The sequence below is a fragment of the Saccoglossus kowalevskii genome, chromosome 21 (assembly GCF_978046115.1).
Source record: "Saccoglossus kowalevskii chromosome 21, keSacKowa6.1, whole genome shotgun sequence".
Classification (NCBI taxonomy): Eukaryota; Metazoa; Hemichordata; class Enteropneusta; family Harrimaniidae; genus Saccoglossus; species Saccoglossus kowalevskii.
This window is the reverse complement of record NC_140661.1, coordinates 5,931,896-5,948,643: the sequence shown is the minus strand read 5'-3', so window position 1 is coordinate 5,948,643 and position 16,748 is coordinate 5,931,896. Positions and strand designations below refer to the sequence as shown.

The window sequence follows — 16,748 nt, the reverse complement described above, 5'->3', positions numbered from 1 at the left end:
GTACTGTATGGAATGCACTACTATATGGAGAACATTTATCGTTTTTTTTTCCAATGATTACGCCTAATGCGATCACTCCATATTATAAATATTAATATTTCTCCTGAATTTGATTTAGGCTATAGGATATAAGCTGTTGAAATATCCGTATAATGTATAGGTAAAAATATTTATCTCCTAAAATTACTAGTTGTATATCAAATGACACAGCATGATATTGGCATGTTTGATCAAAAAGTTTGGCTAAGATGTTTTTGCTGACTGATATCACAAAGTACGCCAGTATTGTCTGCCAACTTTCATTGTACATTATGAACTTTATTACACGTAATTGCGTGTACTTGCACAGTGAAACAAATCATCATTCTCGTAATTTCTCACAGGCAGTTACATTCAATGTGACTTTCAGAATGGGTTTTGTGATTGGACACAAATTAATAACGGCATCGATGAGATGGATTGGATCCGTAAAGATGGCTACGAGTATACTTCGATTCTTACAGACCCTCCATATGACCACACACATGCTAGTATATCAGGTTAGAAAAATATATATATTATTAAGATTATTTCCAATTTGAACAAGTCTTTTAATTTATAATTCTACTAAATACAATACAAATATTGTGTAATTAAATAAAAAAGAAAACTAACGATGGCTGAATAAAGAACAATTTTCATAAATCCAGCTACAAAACAATTCTATAGCATAAATGGGTTACACGAATGCATTGATGATTAGTATTTTAGTTGGATAATTTTAGACGAGGAATATTTCACAACTAAATACAGTGGTCGATTTGAACTTTGCCGTCATCTATATAAGCTATAAGCGTGCCGCCAATGCAAAGCGCAATGTATAGTAATGAAGTGTTATATATTCAGTTGATGTCATGAATATGTTTCATATTAATGTTCTGTTTCGTGAATTATAATGTTTTGTAAGCAGGTTATTATGCATCCATTGAGGCTATGGAAAATCAATATGGTTACAGAGCTCAGCTCATCAGTCCAGTTTTGCAAAGCACAACGTCTGGGTTATGTAAGGTACTGTATATAATTACCTCAATATGTAAAACATCAAATATTATATAAGTACAATTATTTTGAATAAAAGTATTCACTAGGAAATAGACAAATCTGTATTGTTTTGGAAAAGCAACTGAACAAATCTGGCGAAGAAGACAATTGCAAAACACGTAAAACTCAATACAAACAAAAAAGAAACAAAAAACACAATTTTGAGAATTCTGACCTATGTTATATCCTCCTTTTTACATAGATGCGTTTTTACTATTACATGTTTAACCGCTATATTGGTAATTTGAATGTATATACTCGCATCTATAATGGAGAAACACAGGGACAAACTCGTGTATGGCAGAAGAATGGATATAATGGTCCATTCTGGGACAAAGGCAAAATTGTTTTTGATGTCGCTGTCGATTTCCAGGTAGGAAAAATCATAGTTATCAGTATGTATACACAATTCACTAAAATTAATCACTAGTAACAATTTGTAGAACGTTCTATGTTAAAACTCAAAAGCATTTCGATGTAGTTTTGGGCAAATAAAATTTATGCACAAATAAATAAATTTAAAACGCTGTACGGTTGCAATGTAATATTAGTAGTAGTTCTTGTGAACAACTGACATCTCATAATTCCTGTGCAAGTCACCAAAGGATGCAGAACATTTTATTCATGGTCGTCTGCCTTGGTGTTCGTAAAGTCCATATGCATTAAGGTTCTTATTTTACAGTCTATTATATCCATCTATTAATATGTCGTCATAATACTTACACCATATAAATTAGGTTTCCTTTCTTTTATAGGTTTATTTTCATCTATTTTCATTTGGGTTACAAATACAATCACCTCACATTGTATTCGTGATAGTCATGTAAAGGAATCAATTGAAACCATGCATATCGTAAAACAGAATATGTATACTTAACATATGTATCTAGTGAGGACGTTTGCAATTTGCAATTATATATATATACATATCCAACATGTAATACGTATGGATATATTGTTATTGCAGTTCTAATCTCATTTTACATTCATTTAACACATGCTGATATTCTGTGTGTTTAGGTTGTTATTGAAGCAACAACAGGTGACGTTCAAAATGGAAACATAGCTATCGATGATGTAACATTCACTGCTATGTGTGTTTTTAGTTCTATTGGTAAGTTTTAAAACAGTGTTGTGCGACATAGCACAATGCAGTGCTGTACAGTGACACAGTTGTGGCGTGGCGTCGTGGTGTGTCGTAGCGTTGTGTAAAGTAGTGTGGTGCAGTGTGGCTTATGTGTAACTTTGTTTATAATTGTTAATTTGTTTTCTGCAGGCGGATTGCCCAATGCACCAAGAAAATCGCCTCTACCAATTCGTTCACCAATAACTCTCCACCCATCGTGCAATGACAACGAGTTCTACTGTACAGTGGATAACGAATGCATTGCTCCAGAACTGGTGTGCAACTTCCATGATGACTGTTCGAATGGTGAAGAGGAAGCAGCTCGCTGTAGTGAGATTCACCAGAATGAACATTAATCATATATATCCTCAACCATACTAACTATACTAAGTATTCTTTATTGCATAACGCGTTGACTTTACAATTGTTATATTCCTTTTAGTTTGACAACATAATTTTACAATTTATTACAGTGCAGTACATCTGTGATTTTGAAAGTGGTGATTGTGGATGGAATGGCGTATTTGCCTCGTCACGCGAATTTTACGACATTCCACAATTTCGATGGGAAATACAACAAGGTCGTTCAGCTGAGGATTTTCGGCCACGTGTTGACCATACAACGACTACTTCCGATGGTACATACAGTATTCATAATGTCAGAATTCATATATCTAATTAATAATTATAATTAATAGTACTTGAGAAACATTCATCTGTAGACATCAACGTCTTTCACATTAGCATTAACGGACTTTGAAAATCTATTTTATCTTAGGCTTTTACTTATTGGCTGACAACTCCCCCGGAGAATTAAACACAAAAACACAAATAACAACACCAGTGATTGGACAGTCTGGTCCCAATTGCCATCTGGAATTCTGGTACCATGCGGGTAGTAGCACTTCTGGTTTACTGAAAGTATTCACAATTTATGAAAGTGAAATGAAGCTGAAATTTGTATTAATGAATGTAGTTGCGAATGAATGGCAACGCGCATTGGTCTTCATAGGAATCGGAGAACGCTTTCAGGTACTGTGATTTGTACAAAGTAATACTATATTACATAGCACACATATTTAAATACTTGTCGCAATTATTGCTACGATTTTCTTACATAGGTGGTCATACAGGCTACTCGTGGTAAAGACGCGGTATTTGATACATGTATAGATGATGTGGTATTTATAGACTGTGCACCGCCAGGTATGTCATATAGCATACATTTTATTACTACAATATATCTAGTTGTTGTACATTTGACAAGCAGTTTGCTGCTATAACGTGGCATTACAATATATACGATTTACCATGTTCATGTAGCTGTAATAATTATTGTTTCGTTTTTGTTTTTGCGTGAGATTACATATAACTCACTTTGTACTATTTAGTGTACTATTGAGCATGTTCCATTAAATTATGTTACTAATTATGTATTTGGTAATTTCATTCATTCCATAATACTTTTAAAATATATCATATCAAATATCTCTTTTTTCAGTTGTAAGTAACAAGACGTGCACAGATGACGAATTCCGCTGTTCTAATGGGCACTGTATTGACAAAAAGAAAGTGTGTAATTTTGCAGATGACTGTATGGACTCTTCAGATGAACAGTATTGCGGTAATCACTCTCGTATATGGGTTACTAAGTGCTTGCATATAATTATGCCTGATATCAATTCAATACTATAAGGTTAATACGAAGATACCTCAAAGTATGCACGAAGACAGTACAGCGGCAGTATAGACCGACGCGCAGCAGAGGTCGATGCGACAGCGTACTGTATGAGTGCATACGTTGAGGTATCTTCGTAACAACCTTATTATTATACATCTTTTCCCTTCAAGGATACATCATGGAAATGCCGAAATCCAAAAAGTTTAGAACAGAATTAGCGAACTCTTTGTATGCAGTCCGGTCAAGTCCTGGTGGCAGCCATGTTTGTTTTTATTATTAGAGGACGCTTACGCGCGTAATCATTCCATATTTGGAATTCGCATTTCCAAATATGGTAGTATGAAAATACCCCGTAAAATACCGCAAAATTACGGCACGCTGTAACTTATGGCGTTACGGTGACAGATGTATAATAATACATATATATCTGCTAATATATTGAATGGCGAAAATTTGTGTATGCGTTTGATGAGCGATATATATGTATGAACACATTGAACTCAAATATGATAGGTATCGCCGTCACATGGTTTGATACCCTAAGTTAACATGTTTACATTTTCATACCCTAAGCTGATTAAGTGGAATTTGTCCTTCGGAAAATCACAGCCTCACCGTATTAGAAGCGCATGTACAAGAAATGCACATATAAACCCTTACATATCAAATAAGTATTACTTATTTTGATTATATAAGTATTACTTATTTTGACTATAAAAATTAAAAAGAATGCACGCGCTATTAAATGAGCAAATTATTATATACGTTATTTTATTTATTTATTTATTTATTTACAAAAAATAATAACATCAGTTAATATTTCTGTCTAGTTATGTATGACGTACATTGCGTTACAGAGGCTTCAGTTGGTAGATGTGATTTTGAACTAGACCTTTGTGATTGGAAACAAGAATCTGACCAAGAATATAAATGGTTATTCTCTCGTGGAAGTGAGCTTGACCACACCTTAAGAACACTTGATGGTACGTATTTATCAATTTAATTATCATTCAAATAATTGAAAAATTATCTGTTAGTTCAAGTCTTGATTATGCATGTTATTTTTTTATATTTTTTTAAAAAAAATGTAAAATATTTTGATTCTATGACGAAATTGAAAACATAAATTGTGACATGATTGACTGAACATATAGACCCATATTTTATTTTTAAGGCCAGTACTTATACACCGGAAAGCATTACGACGTATACGCACGACTTGCCAGTCCATCAATCAAAGGAATAAGCAATGGATGTAGAGTAAGATTTGTTCTACAAAATCATGGTATACAATAAGATACATATTTAACACAGAAGACAATAATATTAATCAAATCTTAACTGTGTATTCCTGGTGATTTGTTTTTTCCTAGGTTACCTTTTGGTATCGTGTGTCTGGAAGACCTATTATCTCATTGTTAGTGTTACTGCGCACATCTTACCTCGATGGCGATAACAGTATGCAAGTGTTACATAATGAAACTGGGGATAAAGTTGATTATTGGTGGCCACTTGATCTAACTATTGATAGTCAAGGCAAAGATTTTAAGGTTTGCTAGAAGTGTTTGTCAATATGTGTTTGTACCGGAACATGTACGTGTGATACTTTTTTCAGAACACATTTACATATATTATAATAACACTGTTATATATTAATACGAAGTCCTGCTCAATAGCAAGTGAATAGTAATTTCTGTTGAAAATATAGTACGTTATTATGAACTTTGTGTGTTTTGCGCGACAATAAATTAGAAACATTAATTCGATTTATGAGCAGATTGTTATAGAAGGAATGGACCACAATGGATATGACAGTTATGTTGCAATAGATGATGTCAGCTTCAGTTCGGAATGCGTCGGTGGTGGATTGGTGCCTGGTGAAACGTTATCTATAGTTCCAAACTATCCGTCTTGTGATGAAGATGATAGAATGTTATCTTGTCAAGATGGGTCAGGGTGTTTTTATACTTGGCGAAGGTGTAATTTTATTCAAGACTGCACAGACAACTCGGATGAATCAAGCTGTGGTATATTTAATTATATATATATATATATCGATTAGTTAAATAAGATTCTATATTTACCCCTTTATTTATTTGATTATTTATTTGATGAAATAAGTACAGTATACGTCATAGTATAATGAAAATGTATAAATTTGATGAATAAGTTTGTGTTTCACTTTAGGAACATCTTGTGACTTCGAGTCTGGTACATGTGGTTGGCATAACTCAGCTACGCATGACTGGGTAATTATGCAAGGTCGATCACCCAGTCTGTTTGCTGAACAAGTTCCTGATGACATATTTGAAGATGATCTTGGTAATTAAGCACAAACTATTTTGGTTATACCATGCATATTTATGCCAGTTCAATGAATAAACTTATAACAAATCACCTGTCACTACAAGTTGAGTCATAGTGTAATGCACGAAAGATTATCCAATCACGAACCAATTCTGGTATATTGGAGACTGTATCTAGACTGATTTTCAGTAAATTATTATTTAATTTATTCAGGTCATTACATTTATGTGGAATTGGGTTTCAATAAAGACAGAGCTCATTTACAAACACTGTCATACCAACACAGCCACGAAGATTGTCAATTATCTTTTCGGTACTACATTTATGGGATTCGTATTGTGAATCTATCTATCATTATCAAATATGGATACAACCAATCAAAACGACTGTGGCATGCCACAAACGAGAAACAGGAGTGGCGCGATGGGGTTGCTATAATCGGTCGTCAAAAAGAGTTCTCCATAATTATCGAAGGAGGATGTGATTACTGCAGAGAAAGTGGAATCGTCATTAACGATATACAATTTAACAATTGTTCTGATAGTAAGTAACGAAGTAGTAACATAACCGTGAATCTTTCAAGCATAAAGCGGATATATTATATACCAGCTCCAATTTAGCAGTGTAGGTATTCAGATCACTTTTAACAGCTTACGTAAAGTTCGACAATTCTGGAAAATCTATTTTTCGCATACAAATATACGCTTAACATTTGTATATCATAAGATATATCTCATGAATAAGAAATAATAAAATTATTGTAAAATCGACCCCCATCATCTTAGGTCACTAACCTATATCTATGCATTCATTGCCGCTTATTTCGTTCTGTTTCCTATACACTTCTCAGCAAACTACACCAGGCCATGTGATAATTCTAATGAGTTTCAGTGTTTAGAAGGAAGTAGATGTTTATTACTGGACAGATATTGTGACTATAGGCCCGATTGTGATGATTGGTCTGACGAAGATAACTGTGGTAAACAAGAACGCCTTCACGCGGAAAAGTCGCCACCTGCGCATGCATCAGAAGCCATTGCGTGTCGTTGTTTACTCATGAACCTTTGTGTTTTAACGTGTGTTGTTATCATAGCTTGGGACTCAATTCCCACTCATGCGCAGGTGACGATTCTCACGCTTTAAATCTGTATTATTCATTCAATCTAGATTTCCTAAAGTAACCCAATTACTACTATGGTCAACGCCATGCTACAAAAATGCGATTTTCAAACTTTAGATCTTCAAAAAATTGTATAATTCGTTTAATATTTTATGACAGCTTAAAAATCACGTCTTGATTGCGTTAATGCAACATATCCGATTTGTTTTATTTAGTTGTGAAAGATGGTGATTGTCATTTTGATGGATACAAGCCGTACTGTGATTATAAACAGCTAAACGACGACAATTTCAACTGGACAGCAGGTTTTGAGACGCCAAGTAATAATAGCGGTCCTGATTATGACCACACTGCAGCTATCACTACGCATAAAAACAGTAAGTTTCAAAAGTTATAAAACAGAACCGCATGTACCGTACTTTGTACAGGTTATGTTAAAGCGGCAATAGCTGTGATTTCGATCACTGTTTGTTTAAATATAACTACGCAAAGTTAACCAAATATTACCAAAATATTTGCATGGCAAAGTGACCCTACACGAGGCTAATATTGCCCGAATTGCGAACACTATTAGTGGTGTATTCGTCATCGTCATTGAAATTGGAAATTGTGATTTCACTACAATATTTTGTACTCGTACAATATTTTGTAACCATCCGTCAGAGAGAAGATTAGTTTATAAAGATGAAAACATTTTTGACCTGGGTTTGCCTGACTTGCATGCAATCCCGTGCAGCGTTCGAATATAGCGCATATAGTATGCTTTCAGTGCCTACATTTCGCCATTACAAATTGACAATAATGACACGGTAATGTTTTATTGAAAATAAAAATCGTAGAGAAAAGTTACTGCTGCTTTAAGATATGTGAAATGTGTCAGACTGAAAAATTTTCTCCTCAGATCACCTAAACAAATACAATATTAGTCAAAAAGACTTGGGAAAACAATAAATATCTGTTGGATATATTGTTTGCGATAGTCAACTGTATTTTTTGCATGGCTTCTTTTAATTTTGTATTCTTAGGTCTATTTCTATACATCAAGAGTAGTGACCAAAATACTGGAGATATTGCCCGCATAGCTACAAATACCACGTTTCCAGCAAGCAATGACGTCTGTGCCATTAGGTTTTGGTATCACATGTATTCGAAAAGTCAGGTGTCTAGAATGGGTAGCCTAAGGGTAAGTACAATATAATAAATTATATACTAATATATCATTCATGCCATGACATTGTTATTTATCATATATTGTCACGGTTGTCAAACTTGACAACTTTAGTCTATTAGTTGAGACAACAATGAAATTCTTAACACTACTTATAAGGCATCTTTGTTAAGTGACCATGTTATATTAGATTTTAAAACGAGGTTAAAAAATATAATATATTTATGTGATTCTGACGGATTTCGGTTTTTCCACGAGTCTAACCAAGATGGTCGCCAACAAATAAAAATTGCCATGGATTTTTTTTTAAATTATAATTGTTTTTTTTTTATTTATTTTGATATATCGTAGACCGAGGAACTGGATAATGCGATTTAGTTGCTTAGAAATTGTAATTATGAATCTTCATTTGCCATATAAGACAGTTCTCATCGGATCATGGCAATAATTTTCGGATTGGTTTACATGATCAAAGATTTCAAATTCGACCACTTGATCATGTTGAAATTCCAATATGGCCACCAAACCCAACAATTTTCAAAGACTGAACATTTTTAGATATTTTTTTTTACACTGAACACATGTGTTAAATATACAATATTTTCAACCCCTACATTCGTATAAATTCATGACACTTATTTTATCTAACCACAGTAAATATAACCTCAACATGAGCGTGATAACAACCAATTAGCTCAATGTGAAGAATGTGTCTGAATAATAAAAAATGGACTTAGTTTTGTAGATTGTTCTCCGATATTAATTACTAAAACCATGATTTTCAAAGATTTTCAACAATTATTGCGTTACATACAAAGTATGGCAACATGAACAACAAAACTGAAACAAGAATACAAATTAAAATAGTTTTGTGAAGATATGCGAGTTTTAGTTTGTTGTTTTCTAAAGCAGCTTTTGGATATTTATATATATTTATGATGCTAGCTTAATATTAAAATAGTATTAAAATATCAGATTAGAACTGAATATCAACATGTAATATATTAAATTAAAGGATTTAATGTGTAAAATGAGACTGAATCCACGAACCTGTCATATATTTAGTAAATATTCAGAATTTAATGGCAACAACTTTTAGCCTAACATTTAATGTGTTGTTTGCACAGTTATTTAATTGATATAAAATCTCCACACGATTTTAATAACATTGCACAAACTAGGAATGGAATAACCTAAAATATCGAATATTGATAACTGTTTTCATGTACAGCGCAAAAATACTGAACAAAATATATTAAGTTTGGCAGCGGTTTTGTGGTTCGTGCGTGCTTGCTATGCGCCTTAAGCAATTTTTGGCATCTTTGGAGAAGATGTTACAATATCGAGTTAAGTACATCGACCAATATTTATCATCACTAACCCATTGAATATCGGCGTTGCATATCAAACGTATCCAATTATCTATATCACATGGAACAGTCATGATATATAGGACAAACATATGTATAATACCGTAAGCATTGATCAATGACGAGTCGGTAACAAACACAATTGTTCTAAAAACATTGCAAGTCTTTTTTAATATTTCAGATATACACAGAATCGGTTACAGAACAAAGTGAACGTCTATTGATGTGGCAGTACAGTGGTAATTTAGGAAAACTTTGGAATTATGCTAAAGTGGTTATTGGTAATCGATTCAGATATAGAGTCGTTTTTGAAGCTATTGTAGGCGATCCGCATTTTTCTGATATAGCCATTGACGACATAACATTTACACAGTCGTGCCCAAATCCAGGTGAGTGTAACACAATAAATTTACTACAGTATATACTTCAACGAAATGAAATCGATCGTTGTGCATTGATTTAACACAGTATTTACCTTGCAATGTTTACAGTATTGTTTACTTGTTTCACTACGAGTTCACAGGTATTTACTTTAATTACTTTAGTTCAGAATATATTGTATATTTCACGCCTTATTAATGATATGTTTGATTTTAAAAGACAAAACAAATATCGCTGTTTTTAAGATATTTCAATTTATTTTGGGTACTATAAGGTGGTTGATGCACAATTAGTGTATGAATACTAGTACTGGATATTTCTCACTGGATATTTTTTTTTTTTCTATATTAGATATTGGTTTTCCAGACCCATGCCTGCTTAATCAAATATATTGCCCAGGTGACCAAATATGTGTTGATATATCCTGGTTGAATGACGGGGATGTTGATTGTCCAGCTGATTGTTATGACGAAGAAGAATTTAGATTCAACTGTAGTAAGAATCATTCTTACCTTCTATTGTTATAGTAGAATGCTCTTTTGAAGAAGTATTAATATTGTATTCTCTTTCTATGTGGTTGAGAAATTAGGTTAGATGGACTATGATACCAACATAACGTCTATATTAGTCTATGTGCATTCGAGTTCACGACATTCGAGTTTTCCGAAGATTAACACTAAAGGGCGTAACAAAGCACCCGGCTGAAAACAGAGCAAGGGTGGTGGTTTTGCAGGGGGGTTCTTTTAACCCATATCGCGCGAAATGCTGAACTTAAATGCCAAAAATTTTCCGGACCTCCGCCATGGTATAACTAGTATAAATACAAGTAAATCTAAACTCATTGGACTTGCAGAGCTGTCGAACGAATTAATAGCCCGCATTTTAGACTCCGAATCATTGCCGCAATACCGAGCAAACGTCGCTGTACCGCGGCTCAGCCGACTAGTGATGTACCTGTAAAAAGTTCTAGAAAGTGAACCGGACCAGTTAAAATGGAAAAGCCGAAATTAACAGGCGTTGTTCTCTCTAAAACTATAAAATCCAATGTCGACAGTTAGCGTTTATGCAAACAGCTGAATCTCAATTTCGAGAATTGTAGTGGCAAATTTGTGTGTATCACATTCGCACCACACTTAACTTTATTTATTGTTCAATGTTTTAATAGGTACACAGAGTGAACACGACAAAAGTGTGGAGAAACAGATCAGTAAGTATCCAGTATTATTTATCATCTCGCTTGAAGTAACGACAACAATGTGATATCTTTTTCGATCTTTTTTCATCCAAAACAATCATACTGCGTCTTTTTCCCGAAAGCATGTTCATGAAAAAACACGTTAATGTGTATTGATTACTTAAGTATCATGTGAAATGTACAGAGTGCACAACATCTCATTACGTCCAATGAAATGGTGTCTCTATCCTTTATAACACATGTTAGCATATAGGTCTTTAAACAAATCGAAATCGACGTGACACCTTCCCTCCATTCTAATTCTGTTAGGCAGTAATGTGTATAGTGAACAAGTCTGTTCACGGAACATGTACATTTACTAGTAAACATCACGGCATATAGAAAACTATGAGACTTGAGAAATGATGTCTCACTATGTAATGATGAAATAATACCTTTAAGGTCGGTGATATAATGGGATAAGTCAATCTACTATATATGTACTTTTCAGACTATGGCGCAGTAATCGCAGGTATCGGGCTGGCAGCATTTGCAATTTTTGTGATCGTGGTCGTTGTGGTTTGTTACTGTTTGAGGTAGGTAATATCCATATTGAGTATACACAACACGAATCATTGTTTGCTCGTCTCGCATAGCGAAAATAAATCAATCAGTGTACCACGAGGAAAATTTAATGCAGTGTATAATGACTACAATATTTTACCTATTCATTGTAGAAACAAGCGTGGAACGAACTCTTCAACAAATGTCGCTTTTTCTTCAAATGAGGTTTGTTATTTTAAATTACACTAAAATGTGGTTCCATGAAATATGAAAATCCATGAGAACTACTTCAATATGAAATACAAGTCTCGTACTAAATCCTATATACAGATATTTCTATAGTTTACACTACCGATATACTACACTAAACAAAAACATTGTACATAAAGAAACACAAATACTAATAATTAAAATATAGAAATTTATTAATGCGATAAAAACCTTTGTTTTCCCATTTGTGCGCTAACAAGGTCACATGACATTTGTATTTTATATATTTATTTTGTTATTAAAGGTTTCTATGCAGGATTCAAATTACTGGTCCAGGAGCACTATCTTTTATTAAAGGTAATAATGTTTTTGAAACTAATATTACTTGTAGTTTAACCATGTGTGCCTTAATCAACACGCAGAGAGTTATCCATATTTTAACACATATTTACCATTTTTTATAGATATCAACGATTTTAGGTATGAAGAGCTAATGGTTTACAAGGAACTAATATTACTGGACATGTATATATGACTTACGTTCAATAAGTCATATCCAACTTTATTTTTATTTTAACTTATTAACCGTTATTTTTTAAATATAAATATATTTATCGCAATGTTTGTCATTCAGGATAGCTACCATTTTGATTCTCAACTTTGCTTGATTTGTGTATTCGTATGTTGCCAATTATTGTACGTAATAAATGTTCATACAATTCATTGGAAAATGGTTGTGTGTGAAAGTGTGAAAGTGCATTTGGTGTAGTTATATTTGAAACCTCTTGCCCAAGGTAACAATAATATTATCAAAACCATAATAAATACGAGCCCAGATTAATAATTGACAATGTCACTTGCGAGACAATGGTCTCATAATTATACTGTTAATTGGATGTCTCACAATGTACATAAACGACATCTACCGTTATTAAGGTTACTGACCCGTTAAATTAAGATTAAGTGTACATTTGAATGCAATTTAATATTACAGGGAATCCTGGGTCACATTGCCAATTGAATCTACCAACTTTGCAATATCTTTCCACAACTAAGGGCCAGAATCCTGGTATGCATGTACAATAAAAGTCCAGGATTGATCGTTCAGTTATGTAGCGAACCAAAGTGACAGATTTTAACACATAGCCGGGCTATTGAAATTGAATGGTACCCACCCAAAAACACACAGGATCAGTACACGGGCAGGCATGCACAATTAAAGTTGATGATTGATCGTTCTATTACGAAATGAACCAAAGTGAATTCAGACCAATTTTAACACATAGCCAGGGTACTGAACCAATGCATTGCTTGATATTAAAAGTTCAGTAACTAACTTCTTAGAACATAAATATAGGCATTGAGTAATTTTTATGGAAAAAAGTAAATTATTCTTAGTAATATTGACACATGTTGTTCAGTATGATGGATTCCCATGGAGCATAGAAGTTTATAATTAACATTGTTTCCATAGGAAACAGGAAACCATCATAAATGGCCCTATAACAGCCTTTTAATTCATAGTGGGGGGTTGGTTATTTTAACTATTTTCTGACTATCGAGTTTGCCATTCACCATGACTTTTCCATACAAACAAAAGCTCCAGCCGATGTAAAATTTGTCTCCTTGTTCTAAGAAGTGGCACTTGGAAATGAGTGTTGTGACATGTGGCAAAAGTCCAACTGTCTTAGGTAATAAGATTGGCTAAATTTCAACTAGAAAAAGGTAAACCTGTATTCTTGTATGTACGACGCCAGTGAATTTGATTCAAGCCAAAAGACTGCATATATTTATATAAATACACATGGATAGAGAATATTTTCTTGGAGCACAAAATGTAACAATTGCCCTACTGTCTGTGCCGATTTGGTGTGTTAAACCCACCTTAAATATACCACACCAGCCACATAGCGCACGACGGGAGATGGGTAGGTAGGGAAGAAAGCCATTGACTGAAGTATTGCAATGAACTGAATTGATGTCATACATATTGGAATGGTCAAAGGCAGTAGAAAACAAACAAAAAATCACACATGCATATAAATACTAACTTTCTAGGCTCTTTATTTGCTCCAAGTAATCCAGAGATGAATCAACACTATACTCCGCAATCTTTATTTCAATATCAGATGCAACCTTTATTTTAGGGGGGACCATAACTTGAGGGGCGTTAACGCCCATGATTTTAAAAATGCCTTGATCAATAAGGTACAGGGAAGAATTATTTTGATTTGTCAGTGGACCAATAAATGCATTGGACAGTGAATTATAAAAACTATTAAAGCATCAATTAAAACAGCTTGCTGCATTATAAGTTCCCTGTCAAATTAGTGGTTCATGCTTATTTGAATCTGAACATATATATATACATATATATATATATATAACAGGCACATTATGTCACACCTTGAAAGAATCAACCTTCCATCCAATCAGAGCATTCCAAATAAACATGATTCCACACAAATACTAGAGAGGGCTCCGACCAAAAATTGCCATAATTTAAGAACTTTGCAAGCTTGTTTTTCTACATTGTACCTCATGTGAAGACCTGCTAATATAGGCTGTTTTCCTGGCTTTTATTCAATTTTTCCACTTTACAACTGCAGGGTTTGATTTGCCAACACCTAAATTAAAATAAACAAATTCATCTACCAACTTGGCAATCGCTTTGCACAATTTTGCGGTGTATTAACTCGAGATAAGGTGTATTTTGGGGTGGTATTACAGTCAGCTCATGTGAACACATGCATCTTTCAACTACCTTTTTTAAATTTATCGACTTTACAACTGCCCGTTTCTATATATGTCAATAACAAATCTACCAACTTAAAAAAAAATCTTCAGTTCTGCACTATAAATGATTGACATCACAGTAAGAAAAACAGGAATGTTGCATTATATCTTTTACATATCTTTGTGTGATGAAACAAAACAAAAATCAACAGCTCGTTTACTCAGAGAGTCTCCCATGCAAGTACTAACCACGTCCGATGGCGCTTTACTTTCAACATTTGTCGGTCACCTAAACACATGGCACAAGTAACTTCTAGAATTGACCTATGACCTCTATATGGTTGGAACGTTTAACTACGGGATTTGTTAATATGATATCTCATGTAACAATCTTGAATGAAACTACCAACTTTACAATCACTTTTTAACTTTGTAAGCAGTTTGTTGCCGATTTTTCGATTGGATGTTGTGATAATCTACTAATACATTTACCTAATTTTCTTCGAAATTTAACTGCGGGGACGTCATGACTTAGGTTAAATATACAAGGAACTCCGCCAACATGTCCTTCGCTTTTAACAACTTTGCACGCCGTTTTCTAACAGTCAGCTCATGTGAGCATGTATAGGCTGCTTTCAACTGGCTTATATTAAATTTGTCGACTTTACAACTGCGAGTTTCTATATGCCAACAACTTAGATCATATATACAAATACATATACCAACTTTGCAATAACTTTGCACAACTTTTCAATCACTTTAAACAACTTTACACGGTGTGTCAACAGCTTAAATCCCTCTACATGCCGACGGCATCAAGAACTTGTTCTTGGAAATTAGAAGGAATTTAAAAACTTATCATTAATTAAAATAGTTACAAAAATGCAACGATTTGTCACTATATATGATTAACATCACAGTAAGAAAAAAAAAGCAGGAACGTTGCATTACATGTTTTGCATGTGTGTGATGAAACAAAAACAACATTCAACACGTCGTTTACTGAGACAGTTTCCCATTCAAGTACTAACCACGCCCGATAGCGCTTTACTTTCAACATTTGTCGGTCACCTAACCACATAGCTGCATGACTTATTTCAAATTAAGCCGAATTCCCGGCTATTTAATTTTTTGGTATTTCAAAATTGATATCGCTGGCACAAGTAACTTCGAGAATTGACCTATGACCTCTATATGGTTGGAGTAACACTATGGTAATTTAACATCAATTTACGAAATATTTATTCACATTTTCGAACTTTTAACTACGGTGTTACGAACGGGAATACGAGATCCCGCGAACCTGGCCGCCAATATCTCGCACTCCAGAACGCAACACTAAAGGTCAAACAAAGGCACACAGTCAGGATATGTCCAATAATACTAATTTAATAATACAATAAGCATAAACCAATAACAGGAGTGATATAAATCACAAACCGGTCAACAATATACATCACAATAAATATAACATTAATGATAATAGCCCAGCTCGGAATTGCCTACCCTACCTAAGTGCAGAACTCGTACTGCGTAGCTTCAGCGATAGTACAGTTAATCACAGCAACGTCGACGGCGATATCATTTATACAGCTCCAAACTACGAGGTCTCGGGGAATGCAAATTACACGACACTAACCGTAATGTTACGCGACTTCCATACCGTCCGTGTAGAGAAAAAAAACCAATATCAGCAAACCACGCGTTCTGGCGAAACACAGGTCTGTCAGCAGGCCGTTTTGCATCTATCAGTCCCACATGCCGAATTGGTCAGGCATTATCTTGAGACATACGTTGGCTGCCACGTTGACACTGCACCGGAGCCGAGCCG

The 16,748-nt window shown here is 34.1% G+C and overlaps 1 protein-coding gene across 1 annotated transcript; it reads left to right on the top strand.

The window, feature by feature from the left end:
- The first annotated feature begins 454 nt into the window (after positions 1-454).
- LOC146729592 (MAM and LDL-receptor class A domain-containing protein 1-like) lies at positions 455-12,716 on the top strand. The gene is made up of 24 exons (XM_085495411.1): positions 455-539; positions 950-1,047; positions 1,283-1,453; positions 2,101-2,194; positions 2,357-2,536; positions 2,680-2,844; positions 2,985-3,238; positions 3,328-3,412; positions 3,708-3,830; positions 4,745-4,870; positions 5,062-5,147; positions 5,261-5,437; positions 5,665-5,914; positions 6,075-6,209; positions 6,408-6,737; positions 7,045-7,173; positions 7,530-7,691; positions 8,340-8,497; positions 10,034-10,241; positions 10,585-10,728; positions 11,399-11,440; positions 11,919-12,003; positions 12,486-12,538; positions 12,646-12,716. Exons 1-24 carry the CDS (start codon positions 455-457, stop codon positions 12,714-12,716), a joined length of 3,411 nt encoding a protein of 1,136 aa, XP_085351537.1.
- Positions 12,717-16,748: the final 4,032 nt, after the last annotated feature.